The sequence below is a fragment of the Rhinoderma darwinii genome, chromosome 4 (genome assembly GCF_050947455.1).
Source record: "Rhinoderma darwinii isolate aRhiDar2 chromosome 4, aRhiDar2.hap1, whole genome shotgun sequence".
In the NCBI taxonomy this organism is placed as follows: domain Eukaryota; kingdom Metazoa; phylum Chordata; class Amphibia; order Anura; family Rhinodermatidae; genus Rhinoderma; species Rhinoderma darwinii.
In genome coordinates this window covers 382,385,103-382,407,161 of record NC_134690.1, presented here as the reverse complement: position 1 = coordinate 382,407,161, position 22,059 = coordinate 382,385,103, and the positions used below count along the sequence as shown (strand labels likewise).

At 41.6% G+C, this 22,059-nt stretch overlaps 1 protein-coding gene across 1 annotated transcript; it reads left to right on the top strand.

Annotated features, from left to right (window-relative positions):
• The first annotated feature begins 85 nt into the window (after positions 1-85).
• Positions 86-20,234, top strand: SLC3A1 (solute carrier family 3 member 1). Its single transcript, XM_075864577.1, has 10 exons — positions 86-774; positions 4,190-4,369; positions 4,454-4,608; positions 5,002-5,127; positions 8,820-8,939; positions 13,251-13,375; positions 13,473-13,674; positions 15,292-15,471; positions 19,275-19,391; positions 19,655-20,234. The coding sequence occupies exons 1-10, from the start codon at positions 357-359 to the stop codon at positions 20,093-20,095; spliced, it is 2,064 nt and encodes a 687-aa protein (XP_075720692.1). The 5' UTR covers positions 86-356; the 3' UTR covers positions 20,096-20,234.
• Positions 20,235-22,059: the final 1,825 nt, after the last annotated feature.

Genomic DNA, 22,059 nt, shown 5'->3' with positions numbered 1-22,059 from the left:
GCCAGGAATTTGTGCGCATCAAACAACCATTGTTCTTCCTCAGAGTGATCACATTGCCACGAATGACTTGTACTTTACTGTGTGTTCCCGAACTGTAGTGAGCAAACGACTATTACTCTTATCATCACTACATTACACAGAGATTGCGGACACCCAATAATCCAGGTCGTTATGCATCTGTGGAACATCAATGATTACCAGAACTTTGTATTATTCTGTCTCTCTGTACCTTGACCTAAGCTGAAGTATTTAAAGGGAGTTTGCAGCGGTTTGCTGACAGACCTCAGGTAAACTTTGCTTTTTGATCATCGCCACTGTTGTATGTCTGTGAATCAGAAGTTGGCCTAGCTGTGACCATGGATGAGGAGTTTAATTCAGTGGAGTTGAAGAAGACAGGGGTGGAGAACAATGGTTTCATCGCTGATCAGGGGTGTGATGAACATGCAATATCCGGAAGCCGGAAAAATAGTCAAACTGAAGACCTCACTTACACAGTTAAATTGGATTCTTCTGAAGACCCAATTCCCCTGAAGCCGTATGCTGGGATGTCTAAAGACGTTCTACTACATTTTTCTAATCAACCATGCTATAAAGTTACCCGAGAGATTCTCTTCTGGCTCATCATCATAGCAACACTGGCCATAATAGCAGCTACCATCACAATTATAGCCCTCTCACCTAAGTGTCTTGACTGGTGGCAGAGAAGTCCAATTTATCAAGTCTACCCAAAGTCTTTCCGAGACAGCAACAATGATGGTTCTGGTGATCTTAAAGGTACGTGCTATGTTTTTGCTAGAATGTGAAAAAGATATCTTCCATTTAATCTCAAAATATTTTCTTCTCAGTGTTTCTCCATGTTGTATAAATTGGAAAATTTAGACTGTAAAGGGTAAATTGTAATGAATGAGAATTTTTTGGTCCTCCCATGGGTTATTGCCCACACACATCTCTCCAACTTTTACAGAGATTATTTCAGGGGAGTTTGTTAGACGAGAATCCTCTTCACTTTCCGTCAGTATGGAGAAGAATGAATATACAGAAAAAAGTGATTAGCTCACCCTATTTAGTATTTGCACAGTAGTAATACATTGGGTGCACGGAAAACATCCAAGTCCCTGGGCCAGTATAAAGAGCCAAACGTTTAAAAGGATTCATGGCGTCCAGCACTCCTCAGTGATAAAAATCCAGTTTATTGTAAATTTATTTAAAAAAGGTATATCTTATTGCCTACAAAAATATAAAACAGGTTAGTGTACGTATGGAGAAAAATGAGCCTACACAGCTGGAGTAAGGTGGCGGGTAAGAACTCTCAGAGCAATTGTCATGCTGAGAGAGGTCAGATGAATTGGGTGAGGGTCAACCCACATTTGGCTTTACAGTATTCATACAGTGCAGAATTGGTATGCTGACTATGCTGCATGGATGCATGTGAATGTCGGGTCAAAAGTGTTGTTTGGTTTAGAAAACCCATTTTCATATACCCTATTATAGAATTCTGAGTTAATAGAGGGGGGTACCTCTGTTCAGGATCCTCATCTTGGCCACAGTTGAGAGCGGTTTCAAAGAGCATCTCTTTCTCTCAATGACCTGTCCTGCATTACACAGACAGCCAATTGATATGAATGGGCACTGTGTAATGCTTAATTTGTCCTGTGGTTGTGCTGCAGGGAAATTGAACATGTACTGCCAGGATTACCCACAGATTAGAGATGATCGCTGGGGGTTCCAGTAAGAGGACACTTTGTGATTGGCTTATTGTCAAGGGACCTTTCTATCAAAAAGAGATTTTCCCAATCGGATAACCCCTTTAACTTCTGAAACAAAGGCCATTGACGAGATTAACCTCCATGTTAAAATTATTAGTCATATTTGTACAGTTTGAAAGTGGAAAAAAATGTATGCAGATATATTTTATCCATATTTTATCCATTCCCATTAAAATGGGTTTTCATTAAAACGTTTTTTCTGTCAGATGCATATTTCCATAGTCACCTTTTAAATCCCCCGCCACTCCAGAGCCAACGGTTTTATGGTCCCGGTTTGCAATGATGTGCCGTACCGACAAGTGGCCACTGCAGCCAGTTGTTGGACACAGCAGTCATGTGCCGTACATATTGGCATCACCGCTGCAATCAGTATTGGCTACATTATTTATCAAGACTGTGTAACAAGAAAACTGTCCGTTACCCATAGTAGCCAATCACAGTGCAGCATTTGTATATTTGCCTATACAAACAAAAAATATTAAATAGGTTTGAATAAAATGAATTGTACATCAAATTTGCATGTAATTTAATTCTTTTGAGCAGTTTTCAGAACTTTGCATGGATTTTGTGTTTTGCATGATCATAAAATTGTTTTGTTTGTTACCAAGGTACGAATGAACAGTAACTTTGTCCTCTAATGTTCATTGCCAATGGATTTCAGGTGCACTTTGACCTTGTCAGTAAATAATACCAGTGAATAAGTGCTGTAAAGTACAGCGAGTGGTCATACAGTGCACATAATCAGATGACATAACGAATAAGTGCAGCGTTATCTGGTGGTTTTATTGTTTTATGATTGATAATGCATTGCTTAAAGCCTTTCACTGCTATTATCTTCTCGAAGACTTGATAATTAGGCTATGTTCACACGGGGTATTTTGCCGAGTTTTTTGACGCGGAAACCGCGTCGCAAAACTCGGCAAAAACGGCCCGAGAACGCCTCCCATTGATTTCAATGGGAGGCGTCGGCGTCTTTTTCCCGCGAGCAGTAAAACTGCCTCGCGGGAAAAAGAAGCGACATGCCCTATCTTCGGGCGCTTCCGCCTCTGACCTCCCATTGACTTCAATGGGAGGCAGAGAAAGCGTATTTCTCGCTGTTTTATGCCCGCGGCGCTCAATGGCCGCGGGCGAAAAACGGCGCGATAATCGCCGCGAAAATCGGCGTGCAGGGAGAGGAATATCTGCCTCAAAGTTCCAAACGGAATTTTGAGGCAGATATTCCTCCCCCAAAATACTCCGTGTGAACATAGCCTAATATTGGTCCTCTTTGCTATGTTCTTGAAAAAGCAGCTATAAATTCTAATAGTAAAGATAGCAGAGACAATTGTTACAACATTGCCAGACCTACAAGCTGAAAATATGTTTTTTTATTAACTAATGAACATGTAATAAATTAAGAAGACCATTTTTTGGCTCGTTGGAGTGTAACCACACCAAGACACAATAGTGTAGGTAGGGTCAGGACCAGGCTTAGGGGTATGCGAACTATGCGGTTGTACAGGGTACTTCAGTCACCCTCCTGCTGACGTGGGTGCCACGGATGGCCAGCACCCAAGCCTGGTCACAACCACCAATCTTAATAATAATTTTATATAATTAGTTAGACATAGCACTATAATTAGATTACTTTACATATAGAGCGGTCACTGTACATGGGTATTATATGAGCACTGTAAAGTGGTATTTACTTTTTTGTGGAACTGCTACAAAGGAGCTGACTGTATTTTATATTATTATAGCAGTGTATGGTGAAAGAATTGTTATTTAGTCAACTGTATAGAAGCATCATTTGGCCAATGTATGGCACTGTCTGGGCACCATATTGTATGACACTTATAATGTAATTTATGGACTGGTTATTTGTAGCTTTGGTTGTCAACAGAAGGTACAGAACACTTAGTGGTTGTATCATGAAGACAACCATTATTTTTTTATTAAAAAGCTGGTGTATAGCATAAAAAATATGCTGACTATATGTTAATGTACCATAACCAAAGTTTCATAATGTTTTAGCATCCACTTAAAGTACTTGTAGAGGTTTAAACCATGCATCTACAGGTCAGCCCCCATAGTGAGGACAACTGGCTACAGTAGGGCTATCACCTGTAAGTGGTGTGTCGGAATGGGTATGTACAAACTGCACCATGTGGCTGACTTCCCTAGATTGGAAGATACCATGGTTGGACTGGTCCACCAGAGTACCATAGGATTCCCTGGTAGGCGCATTATCTAACACACTCTACATAGGAGTATCTGGTCCACTGGTCACATATAGGCCTTTTCTCCAATAACTCCTTTTAGATTGTAAGCTCTTATGGGCACCTTCCACTTTCTTTTTGTCTCATTGTTTGTTGATCTTTATTTTTGCTATTTGTCAGTCTGAAGAACATTCATAACATCAAGATGGTTTTAAAACTTTTTAGGAATCCAGGAAAAGATAGATCACTTTGTGTATCTAGATGTCAGCACTGTTTGGGTTGCTCCTTTTTACAAATCCACGCTAAAAGACTACCGATATGCTGTTGATGACTTCCGGGATGTTGACCCAAGTTTTGGGACCATGAGTGATTTTGAGAACCTACTTGCCGGTCTACATGACAAAGGTAATAGAATCTGATTTACAAGCCAAGCTTATTTCACTGACTGTACCTAAGTCTAAACCATCCCTATGTCTTCTTATCCACTAGGTATAAAACTAATCATTGACCTAATCCCAAATCACACCAGCAATAAACACAACTGGTTCAATCTAAGCAGAAATAGTGATGATAAATATACTGACTACTATATTTGGAAACACTGTCAAGACACCGGAGGCCAAGTTACCCCTCCCAATAACTGGGTAAGTCTTAAGAAGGATATCCATATTCATCCATGTGATGTCCAGCTCCACAGCTATTGTCCTGATTTGGTCCTTGTAGATACTTGGATGTTTGACATAACACAAGGTAGACAATTATACTACTTCATGTCTCCCATATAATCCATTAGGCACTAGTATCATCACTGTCCAATATTCAACATGTCTTACTTAATCTAACAGGTACCAGTACTTCATTCATTTGATAGGCTACATTCTCATTAATATTGGATCAGACTAGATAATGACCACCTCCAAATTCATTAAATAACAATTATTATTATTTTTGAATATGTAATGGAGTCGTATTCAATTTGTAAACCTTCTATTAGAAAAAGGGGTTTTGTTCCATAAAAAATGTATTGTTATTTTCAGGTGAACGTGTATGGAGGCTCTGCTTGGGAATATGACGATGTAAGGAGACAATGCTATCTGCACCAGTTCCGTAAAGAGCAACCGGATTTAAATTTCCACAACCCCGATGTCCACAATGAAATTTTGGTAAGTGGGAAAAACTAAATCTGTGAAAAATTCACGGCCATGTTTTTTGGGGCCCATATTGCATGAAAACAGACTTGGACAAATCTTAGCTAGGTCTACAGTAAGTGCCAGCTCTAGAACTTAGGAGCCAGCAATGACGCACTTTAGAGCCAGGTCCACACTTGAAAATTATTTTGATGCCTAACTATGACTTTACCCATAGTGCATAGCCAACCTATAATAGACTTAAAAATGTGAACCTGAACTATTCCAAATCTGAATACAGTGCTATACTTTATATCAAATCTGATGAAATTACCTCTAACGCAGATGTGAACAGAGATTTTGTCATACAGGCACCCACGTCTGTCAACCGAGTGGAGATCATTGGTGATGTCACAGAATTTATACAAAATGGACGTAATCTTAAAGCCTTAGGAGACCCCAAAAAATGTTTTGTTCCTCACATTGTTGACACAACAAATACATCCTTTACTTAAACTTCTTTTGAAAATAGTTTTATTTCAATTTACATACAATTTTTAAGTATCTTTGCTTTATTTTTACTGTGGTAAGTTTCATGATGTTTTTTTTTTTCTTTTCATATCAAAGCTAGATTCAGAATTGTACTCGTTTTCTGTCTGAGCAGTGGAGAGCAATGTATTGTGGAAGTTTAGAAGTCAGTTAAGCAGGTCACATGTCTGACAGCAGAGCAAAGATAAACTGTCGTCTGTTTCCAAGGGCAACCAGCACAATTTTGAAAGCAGCTGTGTATAAGAATAGAGAATAAAAATTATAACCCCAAAAAGGTTGACAAAGCAAAGTATTTTCAAAGTTATTTAACGTTTATGTAGACTTAAACTGAGGGGTGATGTTGATTTTGCTTTTAGATTGAGTTGATGACATTTGATCAGTCCTTTCCAGTATCTTTACCCGTGTCACATGTTGACATCGTGTTTACACCTCCCTGCGATCCATCACAGAATGGAGAATTAGCTTTAAAATGAGAAAGGTTAATAAGTCTATACTTCAATCAGCCTGTTAATAGGTGCGTCAGTAACTCGGGAAACCGGTGAACTTTACACCCGCTGGTTTTCTCATTAAGCCATAATTATAAAATTAGTCACTCTACACATACCTCAAACTGCTGACAAGTTGTCCAAGGAAGCTTTAAAACAATAACACAGGATTCGCTGATTTATAATTATTAACTTTTATATTGTGACACAAATTGCCTATTAAGCAAATCTCAAGTTATTATAAAAAGTGATTAACTCCTTTCTACATATCTGTGTACATCTTCTGTGATGCCTGCATGCCAGATCCATCTTAACGGCACCCGCACATGAAGTGGATTTGTTGTGGATTCTTCTCCAGCAAAACCACAGCGAACGCGTTACGAGTGGATTTTGCTGCAGATTCACCACAGATTTCACCCCTTCTACTGTGAATATCTATAACAGAATAAGCATATCATAGACTTGAAAATCCCCAGCATGTTCGGATATACGTGCCAAAAATGAAATCCGCATGGAAAATCCATAGCATTTCCATCACTTGTACAGAGTCCACACGGGACAGAAATGCTGCAGATTTTCAGTGAGGATTACAGTACCAGCCACATGGATGAGATTTTAACATATCTCATCCACATGATGCGGAACATTTTTCGAATGGAAATGAGATCATGCTCTGGATTTTTTTTGTGGTAGTGTACTCTTGTGTTATTGTGCTATCTGCAAGACTCCACTTCCGAATACATTGATGCGGAGGCTTATTTTTACTACTACTTCCACTCCTACTACTACCACCAATACTTAGCTTATATAACCCTTATGAGGATGAAATTAAGTGGCTGTTTAGTATAGAAAATCTATTTTCAAATAACCTATTATGGCAATCTAAGCTAATAGAGGGTGGGGGATGCTCTATTTAGGCTCTGGAGGACCCATCACATCTGTGCATTACATGGACAGCCCATTGATTGCAATACGAACTATGCAGTGCATCATTTATCCTGTGGTGGCGCTGCCGGGGAATTGAACACTTACTGCTGCATTTCCCCTAAGGGTATGTGCACAGATAACTGCAATTACATCTGAAAATACGGAGCTGTTTTCAAGGGAAAACAGCCCCTGATTTTCAGACGTTTTTTGAGCAACTCGCGTTTTTCGCGGCGTTTTTGGAGCTGTTTGCATTGGAGTCTATGAGAAAACGGCTCCAAAAACGTCCAAAGAAGTGTCCTGCACTTCTTTGACGAGGCAGTCATTTTACGCGTCGCCGTTTGACAGCTGTCAAACGACGACGCGTAAATTACAGGTCGTCGGCACAGTACATCGGCAAACCCATTCAAATGAATGGGCAGATGTTTGCCGACGTATTGGAGCCGTATTTTCAGGCGTAAATCGAGGCATAATATGCCTAGTTTACGCCTGAAAATAGGTCGTGTGAACCCAGCCTAAGATTAATGCTGATCTGTGAAGGGTCACAGCAGCAGGACATCCTGTAATCAGCTTAACAACAGGGGACACTTCTAACAAAAAGGAATTGCTTAACGAAGACAACCTTAAGGGTAGATGAGGATTGCATCTACTAAACTCAAATTTTAATATCAGAAGTAAAACAACATAAATTCATACATCGCACAGACACTAGATACTTGTTGGCGGATCACTGATTTTAGAAAATCCTTCAATAGTCTAACGTTTATAGCAGGGGTGCTAAACTGACAAACCAGAGTCCGAACCCGGACCTGCTGTCTGGACCAGGAGGGGATTAGAGATCTCTTTTAACTCTCTTCCGATCTCATCTCGACACTGGGATGACAGTCAGCGGCCAATAAACAAGGGACGTCTCTCCTGTGCTGCAGCAGCACCAAAGTAAGATTTGGCCTCCAAAGCCCGCTTAGGCGCTACTGCAGCAAACGAGGGATGTTCCTCCTCTACTATGTTAGTGACTGACCACACTCAACATAACCATTCAGGGAGGAAGGGGAAAGAGAAGGTTGAGACAGATAGAGGCACAGGCACGGCGGGCACACTATTGTAGCAGGCAAAAACCACCTACCAGTGTCAGCGGTATGTTCCTAATTAGTCTGTGCCCCGCTCTGTCTCTGCGTAGACTGTACTGGATGTGGACATTTTTATATAATTAAAAAGAATAAATGCATGGGATTACTAATGTGACGTACATTAGGTTACTTACGATTATAATGTGAGGCTCATGGGGTTAGTAATTTAGTAAGTAACCCGATGTATCTCCTCCTATTAACCCTCGTTGGTGTTTATCTCGGACCTTCACTTGACAACCCTTCCCTGAGCCATTTACATGCACGTATGGATGAGAATCATCTTTATTGTTTGTGAAGGGTCTTCCAGATCTCAATTACTGAATGTTCATGACCAGCTTTACATTACTATAAGCATACAAGCCGCTGTCACTACCATGTGCACAATGGGAATCAGGAGCCTCCGAGAACACCGCGCCTTTAAGGTTGTCCAGCCTTCCTGAGTATTGGTTCATCTATGTAGCATAATGACTACCACAGTAATTAGTAAGCGGACGTTTCAGGTCTTGGCAGATCACAATTAATTTCTGATCACACTTAAGGGGCTTTCGTAATATTTGAGTCTTAAACAGATGGAAATAAGATGGGTTATATCTTCATCAATACCGTTCCCATAGCAATTGAATAAATCTGTTTGTTATCTCAGGATATTATAAAATTCTGGCTTGAGAAAGGTGTTGATGGTTTTACAATCGATGCTGCTAAGTTCCTCCTGGAAGCGGATCACCTCCGAGATGAACCTCAGGTCAACAAGTTACAAGTTCCGGTACGTGTCTATAGTTTATACATATTAAATGGAAATGTTACATTGTACATAATCATTACATGGATCTAGACCAGGAATGAGAAGGATATCCGGGAGGCTGCTATAGATTGCATTAAGGCCTCATGCACACTTCCATCACCGTTTTAGCGGCCGTTTTTGATGGATCCGTGTGTCCGTTTTTGTTTCCGTGTGCACTCCGTTTCCGTTCCGTGTTTCCGTTTAAAAAACGGATGTGAACTTCACTTGAACCTGTCACATGTCCCAGGAAACACCCATAGAAAGGTTACAAGAAGTTTTTGGTGCTGTTTTCTTAGCTTTCAGAGCATAGAGAACAGTTTGAGATTACTCTGCTTGGCTTACTTTGGATTTACGGGTCGTAATTACGACCCGAAATAGCGGGCCCATAGACTTCTGTTAGCCACGGGTACCTTCCCGTTTTCTCACGGGAAGGTGCCCGAGCCGTTAAAAAGCTAGAACATGTTCTATTTTTTTATTTTACGGGCCGTGCTCCTATACTTTATAATGGGAGCACGGCTCGGAAAAACGACCGGCTGCCCGTGGCCGGCCGTGCTCATCTCCTGAAATACTCTGTGCTGCCTTAAACTCTGTGGACAGGTCAGGATCCTGTTTCTTTTAAATGCTGCTGGGGAACCCGCTCGATCCACGATATAAGGCTGCGCTACAGTGCAGCATTTAAAAGAAACAGGATCCTGACCTGTCCACAGAGTTTAAGGCAGCACAGAGTATTTCAGGAGAGGAGCGTGTGATTGGCTGCAGAGGCCGCGGCAGCCTGTGATTGGCTGCAGAGGCGGTCACGTGACGAGCGTGACCACCACTACAGCCTGTGATTGGCTGCAGCGAGCGGTGACATGGATGAAACGTCATCGCTGGAGGCCGGACAGGAGGAATGTAAGTATGAACGAATTTATATATTTTTTTTATTACATTAACATTTTATTTTCCGTGCGCCGAACATGTACTGTCAAGGTTGCTGAAAGAGTTAGTGCAGCCCATTAACTCTATCAGCACCCTGGACAGTACCATGCTCGGCGCACGGAAATTACAGGTTCGGTCAGAACTAGTTCGGTCCGAATCAAACTTTTTTGTGAAATTCGGCGAACTAGCCGAACCGAACTTTTCATAAGTTCGCTCATCTCTACTAGAAATAATACAGAATACAACTGTGCAAGGTCTACGCTACCCTCTGACACACTTGAAACTGCGCAAAGTCTATACCGGTCAGAATTTTGGGATTGCAAAGCACATGTTATAAGACAGCAGGTCAATGCGAAAATAACATTACTGTGGGTGTGTAAAGTTTACCTACTGAGAATTACATACAATGGAACAAAAGAAAAGCATGCTCAGAAAACAAGCAGTGCAATGTGTGCATTTACTTACTTATCTTGTGACGCTGGGCACTAGTTCCCTGCTGCCATCTGCGTGTCAAAAGCTCCTTGGCAAGCTCCTCCCACACGGCGTCCTTTTTATAACGGTCGTGGTAGCATTCTGTGCGCGTATCCCACAGTTCTGGGTGATCCTGCACCAATGATATCATTCTTTCCACATCCATCTTCAGAACTGACTGGCTACTGTAGACTGAGTCTGTGAACTTTGTCCCACCCAGCCGTTGCTATGGCAACGGATCAGTCAAAAACGGACAGCACACGGAAGCCTTCAGTGTGCCATCCGTTTTTTTTCACTGACCCATTGACTTCTATGGGCCACACGGTCACTGAATCACTGAGCAAAGTAGGACATGCTGTACTTTGCACGGAACGGAACAACGGATCCGTTTAAATAACGGAAGTGTGCATGGGGCCATTGCAATGAATGGGTTCAGGGTGCTATCAGTGACAAAAACGGATAGCACCCTGAAGGAAAAAACTGAAGTGTGTATGAGGCCTTAGGCCTCATGCACACTTCCGACACCTTTTTCACGGCCGCTTTTGACGGGTCCGTGAACCCGTTTTAGCGGCCGTGTGGTTTCAGTGTGCACTCCCGTGTGCACTCCGTGTTTCCGTTTCCGTGCGCCGAGCATGGTACTGTCCAGGGTGACAGTACCATGCTCGGCGCGCGGAAATAATGTAATAAAAAAAAAAAAAATCATACTTACATTCCTCCTGTCCGGCCTCCAGCGATGACGTTCAATCCATGTCGCCTCGACAGCCAATCACAGGCTGCCGTGGCCTCGGCAGCCAATCACAGGCTGCCGCGGCCTCGGCAGCCAATCACAGGCTGCCGCGGCCTCGGCAGCCACTCACAGGCTGCCGGGCCCTCGGCAGCCACTCACAGGCTGCCGGGCCCTCGGCAGCCAATCACAGGCTGCCGCGCCCTCGGCATTCAATCACAGGCTGCCGCGCCCTCGGCAGCCAATCACAGGCTGCCGCGGCCTCGGCAGCCAATCACAGGCTGCCGCGGCCTCGGCAGTAAATCACAGGCTGCCGCGCCCTCGGCAGCCAATCACAGGCTGCCGCGTCACAAAAGAAGGTCGGACTGGAGGAAGAAGAGGGACTCGTCACCAAGACAACGACCGGGTACGTATGAAATGCTTTTTATTTTATTTTTAATCAGCAGCCTCTTTTCTCTATCAGTTATTGATAGAGACAAGAGGCTGCCGATTAGTGTAATATTTTTGTCATGTTTTTCTGCCCGCCCGGCGGTTGCTAGGCAACGGCTCCGTCACACACGGACGGCACACGGATGCCTTGACTTGCATGGGCCTCACGGTCACGGAATCCCGGACCAAAGTAGGATATGCTCTACTTTGGAACGGAAAGGAGCAACGGACCGTCAAAAAAACTGAGGTGTGCATGGCCCCATTGAAATTAATGGGTTCAGAGTGCTATCAGTGACAAAAACGGATAGCACCCTGAAGAAAAAAACGGAAGTGTGCATGAGGCCTAACAGATATAGAATTATTTACTGGTGATAGGTCACATTTTACTTTGCCATTTGGGGGAACTGGTTCATGAATGTCATGCCAGAACTGCTAGATCTACAGTGACACATAGACAAAAGCTGGGTGACAACTCATGATCACTGTAATGGCGGCCATTAATAGTTGTCACCAAATACCTGTAATGGTATATTGACATGGGTCGGATTTCGCAGCAAATCCGACCCAGATTCCACAGGAAATTTAGTCCGGAAGTCAGCACCAAACGTGTATATTTTGGTGCAAATCCGGACAGAATATCTGCATCAGTCCCCTATGTCTGAACACTCATAGGAGCACAAAATCATTTAAAAAATGCTTAATAAAATATTAAAAGACTCCACACAAGATGTCAACTCAGCAACTTTTACTTAAGGCTACATTCACACAACAGATTTTTCCTGAGGAAAAATCTGACGTGGATTTGGCCAACATTGTGCAGTAGAAATCCGAGGCTGACCCTCCGATTTCTGCTGTGGTTTTGCAGTAAAAACAGCCACATTTCTGCATGCAGATTAATGGGGATAAAAAGCGTGTGGTGACCCCATGCTTTTTGCACAGTGGCATACACCACGGAAACCGCTTTAAGAAGTGACATATCAATTTAAGGTTTGCAATTCCGGATGCTGAAAATTCTGCTCTGTCAGAACAATAGGGCGGTTTCATGTTGTAAGTAATGGGAGGCTTTTTACAGGTGGAATTTACACGGATTCCGACACGGAAAACGTGTCGGAATTAGTGTTAATCTTCCGTCGTGTGAACAAGGCCTGAGTACTTTTGGTGGTAAATTTTAGGGTGACTGTCCTTTAAAAGAAAAGCACAGCAGGTGTAATTTTCAAAACTGGTTCTAAGGAAAGTTGGAGCATTTGCCTATTCTATTGCCTATAACCAATGAGATTGCCTCTATAAAAAAACCAGATTCAGAATCTCATTGGTTTCTTTGGGCTGCTGCTCCACTTTTGGTTTGCCCATGTTTTGATACATCTCCCCCATTGTGTGGTTTAGTTACCAGCTTCATGAACTTAGATGTGATCGCTATTTGCTGGATTGACCAGCATTCAACAAAGCAGTCCGTCCGGCTGAGACTGACGGATGGGGCTTTGACGGCGAGATACAGCTTCAAAGCTGTACCTCAGAAAGTAAATTTAAAAAAAATAAAAAGCAATTTAAAAGTTGCATAGAATGTCAAGGTTTACATAACCTTTAGGCATTCCTTTCATCCCATGATATACCAGATTGGTGAAAGTCTCTAGAGATTGCACACGTACTGTCTCCAACAAGACCACTAGATTCTGCAGATCAGTCTGGAGATAGTTTGAGCCCCCACGTCCGCTCCAATTTCACAAGTTAACCTCACTGTTATGTCCCCGTAGACCACGATTAAATCCTATGGAGAACTTTATCATGACTACACAACCACACAGACCGGGATGCACGACATCCTGCGTGATTTCCGTCAGACCATGAATACATACAGCAGAGAACCTGGACGTTACAGGTAATACGACCTAGATGAGGTTACGTAGAGTTGTGTGTCTTGAAAACGAGGACACCTGTAGTTTTTATGGAGTTTGCTTATGTGGTTTTTTTTGCAGGTTCATGGGTACAGAGTCCGATGATGGGAATACAGCAGCAAAAACAATGTTGTATTATGGTAACTCTTTCATCCAGGAAGCGGATTTTCCACTCAACTTCTATCTGTTTGACCTGAAAGGAGATATCTCAGGAAAATCTGTATTTGATAACGTAGATCTGTGGATGAAATCAATGCCCAAAGGAAAGTGGCCTCACTGGATGGTACGATGCGCTTCTCCATACATAATATATTGTAACAACAATGCAACTGTTGAACTACAAAGTAAGGTCTATTTCATGTGGCCATATTACAGACACGACACATGGACTCTCCCCGGTTCTACTGAACCAAACTCAGAACTAAAGGTTTCTTTGGTGATCTAAGATGAATCTGTAAATCACTGCATTTATGTTTTATTACCAAATCTCTGCATTTTGCAAAATATACTTTGCCCACCTTAAGGGTATGTTCACACAGGGCGGATACGCTGCGTAAAAGCACGCAGCATATCAGCCCTTGTCGCCGCAGCGAATTACAGCCCAAAAAACGCACCAAATTGTGGTCAAATGTCCGCTGCGGAAAACGACACAAAAAAAAAAAATAACTAATACCCGTAGCCATGGCGACGCACCCCTCTGCCGTCCTGCAGCCCCCTTCTGGGATGACGTTTCATCCCATGTGACCGCTGCAAACGTCATCCCAGGAGGCCGGCCTGGACGAAGAAGCACAGAATTCTGGGTAAGTATAAGTTTTTTCTGAGTTGCGATTTTTTTGCAGCTTTTCCAGCGCAAAAATCGCAACATCTGCAATTTGTAGTGGGTTTTACCTCCCCATTAACTTCAATGGGGGAAACCCGCAACGAAAAAGCAGCGAATGCATAAATACAATTGACATGCTGCAAATAAAAAAAAACGCACCACATGTAAATTTCTGACCGTTTTTTTCCGCTCATTTACACAGCGTGGGGGTGAGATTTGTTCACATCTAATCGACTCTGCTGCTACGGTATTATGCTGCTGTATTTCCGCAATAAAATCAGTTGTGGAAAATCCGCAGTATTTACGCTACGTGTGAACACGGCCTCAAACTGTTCTAAAAGAAAGTATGGTAGGACACATTTTAGGAAATGTTTAGCCCATAGACAGCAATAGGATACTTCATGAACACGTCTTTTGATATTTTTTAGGAAAATGAAAAAACTTAAAAAAAAGCAGAGAGAAAAAAAAGTGAATAGGTATATTTTTTTTCTCCACATTTCATCAGGGGCTCATGCACACAAACATATCGCGGCTCCATACCACCTCGGAGCTGTGCAGCCCCCTCAGACTTCTATGAAACCCCACTGTACATCAATAGGCATCCAATTTTTACATACATTATTTTCCACCATGAATCAGACAGAAAAAATGCGGCATGCTTATCGGATGCTGTACTACGAAACTATTCTCACTGAGAAGCATCACTTCTAGGGGAGAATAACTCCATAATATGGCGCTGTACGGAGCACCATACGGCAGCACATGAAGTGCCTGCTGTTCCACGGAGCCACGGGGACTTCCAAGCCCTCTTCATGCACACAGCTCTGCCGTCCTTTTTTTTGGTAACTTTTTACACGATGGATTAAAAAATATTTTGTGCCTCAGTCGTTAATACTGTTTTGATTTATTATTATTAAAAGAAGAAAAAAAAAAACTATACATAAAAAGTCATGTTCTCCAAAAAAATTACTCCAAAAAGTTACGGCGTTCAGCAGTTTTTACATCCATTGGTTTATCTGGTTCTTGGCGATCGCCTTGGTTAATTGTAATTTCATTGCATTTTTCTAATAAATCTTTTAGGTTGGAAGCCCCAGCAATTCTCGTGTCGCTTCTCGGGTAGGAACGGACTATGTGAAGGTTATTAACATGCTACTGATAACTCTTCCGGGCACCCCCACCACTTATTATGGTGAAGAACTGGGAATGCAAGACAACCCTGCACTAAATGAGACTAAAGACCCATCTGGTGAACATAATCCAGTGAGTATCCTCTATATTCATAAGCATTTTCTATATTATCAGTAGATCCTGCATATTTCTTAAACACATCCTCACCAGTAGACATTTGCGAGAATGCATATTTCTTAAAGGGAACCGGTCAGTACATTTGTAGCCACTAAACCACCAACATGCCGTTATGCAGCTGGAGTTTAGTGTTCCAAACCTGCCGCTAAAACAGACAATTAGGGAATAATTAGTAAAGTTAGAACTTACCAAAAGGAGTCCGGGTTGGGAGTCCGCTGTATACTGTTCTCAGTTGCCTGATGCCACTCCTGTATCGGGAATCTGTAACTTACTTTACTGATCATTCCCTAAAGATCCATCGGAGAGGTCAGCAGGTTAGGAATACCAAACCCCAATGGCGTGTTCGTGGTCTAGTGTCTCTAAATGTATTGACAGGTTCCCTTTAATTGCGAGGGTTTATATGGAATTGACATAAGATAATGGGACATATCGTATTTTACATGTAATGGACAAAGCTTATAGGAGGCTCATGTATCAATTATTTTACCACAAAAACCATTGCACTTTATGCCTAAATATCAACAAGTGTACTAGCACTTTTCTTCTACATATGGAGTCTTAATATATCATGAATTATATATATATATATATATATATATATATATATATATATATATATATATATGTATATATATATATATATACACACACACATACACACACACACAGTACTCCTCAATGAATTAGAGTATCATCAAAAAGTTTATTTATTTCAGTAATTCAATTAAAATAGTAAAACTCATATTATATAGATTCAGGTCTTAGAAAATGTGAATATTGGCTAAAAGTTGGAGATTGTAGACTCATGGTGTGACACTCTAATTAGCGAATCAACACAAATCACCCGCAAAGGTTTCCTAAGCCTTTACAAGTCCTGTTTTCAGATGAAAGGTCCCAGAGTCTGGAGGAAGAGTGGAGAGGCATCAATCCAAGTTGCTTGCAGTCCAGTGTGGAGTTTCCAGTCAGTGATGGTTTGGGGGCCATGTCATCTGCTGGTGTTGGTCCACTGTGTTATAGCAAGTCCAGAGTCAGCGCAGCATCTAGCAGGACATTTCAGAGTACTTCATGCTCCCTCTGCTGACAAGCTTTATGGAGATGCTGATTTCATTTTCCAGCAGGACTTGGCACCTGCCCACACTGCCAAAAGTACTAATACCTGGTTTAATAACCACAGTATCACTGCGCTTCATTGGCCAGCAAACTCGCCCGAACTAAACCCCATAGAGAATCTATAGGGTATTGTCAAGAGGAAGATGAGAGACACCAGACCCAACAATGCAGACGAGCTGAAGGCCGCTATCAAAGCAACCTGGGCTTCCATAACACCTCAGCAGTGCCACAGGCTGATCACCTCCATGCCACGCCGCATTGTTAACACCTCAGCAGTGCTACAGGTTGATCGCCTCCATGCCACGCCGCATTGAGAACACCTCAGCAGTGCCACAGGCTGATCGCCCCCATGCCACGCCGCATTGATGCAGTAATTCATGCAAAAGGAGCCCCGACCAAGTATTGAGGGCATATACTGGACATACTTATCAGTAGGCCAACATTTCGGTATTAAAAAATCATTTTTGAAATTGGGCTTATATAATATTCTAATGTTCTGAGACACTAAATTTTGGGTTTTTATTAACTGTTAGGGTATGTTCACACGGCTTTGCAAAATACGTCTGAAATTACAAAGCTGTTTTCAGGCGAAAACAGCTCCTGATTTTCAGACGTTTTTGTAACTACTTGCGTTTTTCGCGTTGTATTTTATGGACGTTATTGGAGCTGTTTTTTAATGGAGTCAATAAAAAAACGGCTCCAAAAACATCCCAAGAAGTGACATGAACTTCTTTTGAGCGGGCGTCTTTTTACGCGCCATCTTTTGACGGCGATGCGTAAAATGACACCTCGTGGGAACAGAACACCGTAAAACCCATTGAAAGCAATGGGCAGATGTTTGTAGGCGTAATGGAGCCCTTTTTTTCAGGCGTAATTCAAGGCGTAAAACGCCTGAAAACAGTGCGTGTGAACATACCCTCACCATAATCATCAACATTAAAAGAAAAAAATGCTGGAAATAGATCACTCTGTGTGTAATGAATCTGTATAATATAGGAGTTTCACTATTTGAATTGAATTACTAAAATAGAATATCATCAAAAAGTTAATTTAATTCATTGAGAAGGACTAGTATACATATAAAAAAAATTAAAAACCCACTTTTCCCCCTTACAAAAAACAAAAGTAAAAAAAGTTACGCATATTTGGTATCGCCGCGTCCGTAACGACCCCGACTATAAAGCTATTACATCATTGAACCCGCACGATGAACATCGTAAAAAAATAAATAAAAAAAACAATGGAAAAATTGCTGTCTTCTTTGAATCCTGCCTTTAAAAAATTGTGATAAAAAGTGATCAAAAAGTCACATCTACTCCAAAATGATACCGAAGAAAACTACAAGTCGCCCCGCAAAAAAAAAAGTCCTCATACAACTGCATCGGCGAAAAAAATAAAAAAAAGTTGTCTCTTCAAATAATTTTGAAAAAAAGTGTTTTCACTGTGTAAAAGTAGTAAAACATACAAAACCTATACAAATTTGGTATCTGTAATCGCAACAACCCGCTGAATAAAGTTATTGTGTTATTTATACCACACGGTAAACGGCGTAACTTTAGGATGCAAAAAAGTGTGGCAATTTTTTTTTCTATCCCCCCCCCCAAAAAAGTTAATCAATAAATTCTATGTACACCAAAATGGTGCTATTAAAAATTACAACTTGTCCCACAAAAGACCTTATACAGCTATGTCAACGCAAAAATAAAAAAAGTTATAGTTCTTGGAATGCGTCGATTGAAAAATGTAAAAAACAGCTTGGTCATTGAGGTCTAAAATAGGCTGGTCATTAAGGGGTTAATGCTGTTAGCTTAAAAAAAAATAATTAAAGGATCGCGGGATGATGAGAACTTCTAGGTTTGTATGGCAACCAATATACCTCCCGCAACCCTTTAATTTTGAAGGCAGATCCGTCTTCTGATTTGGATTTGATTTCTGGGCCTCTGGCTTTTCCTCTACACAGTGCCACTTCCATTCCAACATTGTGTAAGACAAGGGTCAGGAACCCCCGGCACTCCAGCTCTTGTGAAACTATAACTCCCAGCATGCCCTGACAGCCAAAGTCCATCAGAGCATGCTGGGAAATGTAGTTTTATAACAGATGGAGAGACGAAGGTAGCCGACTCCTGGTGTAGGAACTGTAAGGGCTTGTCCCCACACGTAGCGGGATTGCTGCGTATTTTCCGTACGGAATAGCAGACGGAAAATACGCAGCAGAATACTGTAGCAGCAGAGTTTTAACAAATCTCATCCACACGCCGCGTAAATATTCAGAGCAGAAATTGACCTGCGGTGCGTATTTTTCCGACTGGAACATGTCAACTGCTGCGGAAAGTGGACTGAATGGCTGCGTTTTGTCACCATCCCCCAGCATTGTGAAAAACGCAGGAAATGGTACGTTTTTGCCACAGCGGAAAGTCTGCTACTTTCAACGGAATTGCTGCAGAAATTTTCTATATGCTATCAATGATAGTCTTCATATAACTCCTTTAAAGCGGTTTTAGATTATATGGATATTTGAAAGAAAAAGTCTATAACGCCCACCAGAGTCCGGTGACATTACGGCTTCTACTAAGCACATAGATTATATTAACTCTGAAGTTTATTTTTGAATATTGGTCTTAAAAGTACCTTATATGCACACTTTCTAGGCTGAAAACCCAGAGAAGACACCTATGCAGTGGGATACAAGCTCAAACTCTGGGTTTAGCGGTGCTAACAAAACATGGCTGCCACTCAACCAGGACTATGAAGAAATAAACGTTGAAGTAAGTTCTACTAAATCTTCCATTGCAAAACCTAGAAGGTTCTGTTCATATCCGCATCGTGGCTTCTATTTATAACGGAAGCTACAGTGTTATATACCAGATCCATTCTTGCCGTCAAATCCGATGGTACTGAACAGAGCAAAGTAAACCTGTAAAATTGCTCCCAGCGTATTAGTGTGTAACAAATAACTGAAACTGTATCCTCTGATCTCTTACAATAATTTAATCATAATTTTATTAATATTGTGAAATCCTTCTCAAAGGTTCAGATGTCGAAGCCGGATTCAACACTAAACTTGTATCGTGAAATAATCCAGCTACGAAAGACAGAATTACCGCTCCACAGAGGTTGGTTGTGTTACGTTTGGACAGATGACAATGTTTTTGCCTACGTGAGGGAAATAGACGGTTTAAACAAAGTATTCATGATGGTGCTCAATTTTGGTGTAAAGTCGAATGTAAATATTAAAGCACAAATACCGGACCTTCCAGCGCAGGCAAAAGTCAGATTAAGTACAATAGCCACCAATAATGGAAAAGACATCAATATGAACAACATCAACACGGAGCGTGGAGAAGGTCTGATATTGGAGTACAAAACTGACAAACCCCTGCACAACCTGGAGGCATTCAAGGACAAATGCTTCATTTCAGAAAAAGCCTGTTATTCCAGCGCCTTTGATTTACTGTACAACAATTGCTGAACTCTTAGTCTTGTGTTGACGTTGCTGCATGGCGAAGGCCCTATTTTTAGCCTACGTCAGACAATTAAAAAGAAAAGAGGGGGGAGGGGGCAAAAATACATCACTTCCTCTAATAAAATAAAACCAGATTTGCCTCCTCTTTTAGCAGCATACTTTATATTTTTCGTCTTTAAAACTATCCCCACACACACACACTATATATATATATATACACACACACATACATATACAGTGAAGGAAAGGAGTATTTGATCCCTTGCTGATTTTGTAAGTTTGCCCACTGTCAAAGACATGAACAGTCTAGAATTTTTAGGCTAGGTTAATTTTACCAGTGAGAGATAGATTATATTTAAAAAAAAACAGAAAATCACAGTCAAAATTATACATATTTATTTGCATTGTGCACAGAGAAATAAGTATTTGATCCCTTTGGCAAACAAGACTTAATACTTGGTGGCAAAACACTTGTTGGCAAGCACAGTAGTCAGATGTTTTTTTGTAGTTGATGATGAGGTTTGCACACATGTTAGATGGAATTTTGGCCCACTCCTCTTTGCAGATCATCTGTAAATCATTAAGATTTCGAGGCTGTCGCTTGGCAACTCGGATCTTCAGCTCCCTCCATAAGTTTTCGATGGGATTAAGGTCTGGAGAATGGCTAGGCCACTCCATGACCTTAATATGCTTCTTTTTGAGCCACTCCTTTGTTGCCTTGGCTGTATGTTTCGGGTCATTGTCGTGCTGGAAGACCCAGCCACGAGCCATTTTTAATGTCCTGGTGGAGGGAAGGAGGTTGTCGCTCAGGATTTGACGGTACATGGCTCCATCCATTATCCCATTGATGCAGTGAAGTAGTCCTGTGCCCTTAGCAGAGAAACACCCCCAAAACATAATGTTTCCACCTCCATGCTTGACAGTGGGGACGGTGTTCTTTGGGTCATAGGCAGCATTTCTCTTCCTCCAAACACGGCGAGTTGAGTTAATGCCAAAGAGCTCAATTTTAGTCTCATCTGACCACAGCACCTTCTCCCAATCACTCTCAGAATCATCCAGATGTTCATTTGCAAACTTCAGACGGGCCTGTACATGTGCCTTCTTGAGCAGGGAGACCTTGCGGGCACTGCAGGATTTTAATCCATTACGGCGTAATGTGTTACCAATGGTTTTCTTGGTGACTGTGGTCCCAGCTGCCTTGAGATCATTAACAAGTTCCCCCTGTGTAGTTTTCAGCTGAGCTCTCACCTTCCTCAGGATCAAGGATACCCCACGAGGTGAGATTTTGCATGGAGCCCCAGATCGATGTCGATTGACAGTCATTTTGTATGTCTTCCATTTTCTTACTATTGCACCAACAGTTGTCTCCTTCTCACCCAGCGTCTTACTTATGGTTTTGTAGCCCATTCCAGCCTTGTGCAGGTCTATGATCTTGTCCCTGACATCCTTAGAAAGCTCTTTGGTCTTGCCCATGTTGTAGAGGTTAGAGTCAGACTGATTAATTGAGTCTGTGGACAGGAGTCTTTTATACAGGTGACCATGTAAGAGCTGTCTTTAATGCAGGCACCAAGTTGATTTGGAGCGTGTAACTGGTCTGGAGGAGGCTGAACTCTTAATGGTTGGTAGGGGATCAAATACTTATTTCTCTGTGCACAATGCAAATAAATATATATAATTTTGACAGATTTTTTTTTTATATAATCTATCTCTCACTGGTAAAATTAACCTAGCCTAAAAATTCTGGACTGTTCATGTCTTTGACAGTGGGCAAACTTACAAAATCAGCAAGGGATCAAATACTTATTTCCTCCACTGTACATATATATATATATATACACACACACACACACACACAATTTGGGGATTAAGTCTCTTAAATCATACGTGGGTCGTTATGTACAGTGGCCCCTTACAGACTGAGGCCCCCGTGGCTGGGATTTTCCTAGATTGTGAGATTCTGATAACACTTA

What these genes read in the sequence shown, in the direction of transcription:
- SLC3A1 (XM_075864577.1), top strand. Translation starts at nt 357, where the DNA reads ATGGATGAGGAGTTTAATTCAGTGGAGTTGAAGAAGACAGGGGTGGAG. An exon ending in TGGTTCTGGTGATCTTAAAG is followed by an intron (nt 775 to 4,189) that starts GTACGTGCTATG and finishes AAAACTTTTTAG; the next exon opens with GAATCCAGGAAAAGATAGAT. An exon ending in TGCCGGTCTACATGACAAAG is followed by an intron (nt 4,370 to 4,453) that starts GTAATAGAATCT and finishes CTTATCCACTAG; the next exon opens with GTATAAAACTAATCATTGAC.